This window comes from Cebus imitator, unplaced genomic scaffold (genome assembly GCF_001604975.1).
Source record: "Cebus imitator isolate Cc_AM_T3 unplaced genomic scaffold, Cebus_imitator-1.0 Scaffold92, whole genome shotgun sequence".
Classification (NCBI taxonomy): domain Eukaryota; kingdom Metazoa; phylum Chordata; class Mammalia; order Primates; family Cebidae; genus Cebus; species Cebus imitator.
Genome location: NW_016107407.1, coordinates 9,258,649 through 9,260,048, shown reverse-complemented (window position 1 = coordinate 9,260,048; position 1,400 = coordinate 9,258,649). Strand labels below are relative to the sequence as shown.

Sequence of the window (1,400 nt, the reverse complement as noted above, 5' to 3'; positions counted from 1 at the left end):
CCAGGCTGGAGTGCAGTGGTGTGACCTTGGCTCACTGCAACCTCTGCCTCCCAGGTTCAAGCAATTCTCCTGCCTCAGCCTCCAGAGTAGTTGGGATTCTAGGCACCCGCCACCACGCCTGGCTAACTTTGTTGTTGTTGCTGTACTTTTAGTAGAGACAGGGTTTCACCATGTTGGCCAGGCTGGTCTCGAACTCCTGACCTCAAGTGATCAGCCCACCTCAGCCTCCCAACATATAACAAATCTCTTAAATTCTTTCAAAATTTAGTCATATTTAACAGTTCTCTTCTTCCTGATCCTAACATTGCAACCAGTAATTTTTGCCACATAAATCACTTATATTGTTAGGTTTTTTTTAATTTCCTGACAGGTGCTTTGACCTCCAAATACATGACAAGTGAATACATTGTCTCAAAACTGCTTCTTTCCAGCACCCCCAAATTCAGAAGGAGTCCCAGTATATCAAGTATCTCTGCTGTGATGACGCAAGAACCCTTAACCAGTGGGTCATGGGAATACGGATAGCCAAGGTGAGAGAGTCTTTGGACTTCCCCTGTCTTGAATTTGCCAACCAACGTCCTGACCTGGGCACAGCTTTCCTGCTGCTGCAAAGCAGTTGGCCCATCCTTGGGTTCAGCCACAGAAATTATCGAGTTTATTTGCCCAGTGGGTTTTCTAAACGCAGGGAGTGATAGAAACATGGATCTCTGCAATAACTGGATATTTATTCATGGTGAGTGTTGCAAGCCTAGTATGCAATTAAAAACTGCAAGATGGAATCTATAATCGAGTTACATAAAGACATATGAAATCAGAATTGAGTGGCCAAAGCTCTCCTCTAATATGTAGTTGAAAAAATTAACTGACTCTGCTAATCTGAAAAATGACTGAACGTGTGAAAAACAATTTGTTAAATCTTAATTGAAATATCCAAAAAGTAACTCAGACCAGTGGTGAACAGAATAGCCATACAGTACTTTTTTCTTCTGTGGGTGTATGTTGCAATTGAGTGCCCAATTTGGGATAAATGGCTTCCTTTCCCTCTTCCTTTGTGTTCTCTCCCCAGTATGGGAAGACTCTCTATGATAACTACCAGCGGGCCATGGCAAAGGCTGGACTTGCCTGTCGGTGGACAAACTTGGGGACAGTCAATGCCGCTGCACCAGCTCAGCCAGCCCAGCTGTCTACAGGTACTAAGTGGAGGAGAAAGTCCAACATGTATTCAAAGCTCGGTGCTCCTGTTCAAAACATATCCAACACATTCTATAAAAACAGAACTTTGGCCGGGCGCGGTGGCTCAAGCCTGTAATCCCAGCACTTTGGGAGGCCGAGGCGGGTGGATCACGAGGTCAAGAGATCAAGACCATCCTGGTCAACATGGTGAAACCCCGTCTCTACTA

The 1,400-nt window shown here is 45.0% G+C and overlaps 1 protein-coding gene across 1 annotated transcript in view; it reads left to right on the top strand.

The window, feature by feature from the left end:
• The window catches only part of LOC108309272 (amyloid beta precursor protein binding family B member 1 interacting protein), a 117,405-nt gene that overhangs the window by 111,554 nt on the left and 4,451 nt on the right, over nt 1–1,400 (top strand). The window contains exons 12-13 of the mRNA XM_017535514.2: nt 432–530; nt 1,067–1,190. Coding sequence (XP_017391003.1) covers nt 432–530; nt 1,067–1,190 — 223 coding nt within the window. The remainder of the gene's footprint in view (nt 1–431; nt 531–1,066; nt 1,191–1,400) is intronic.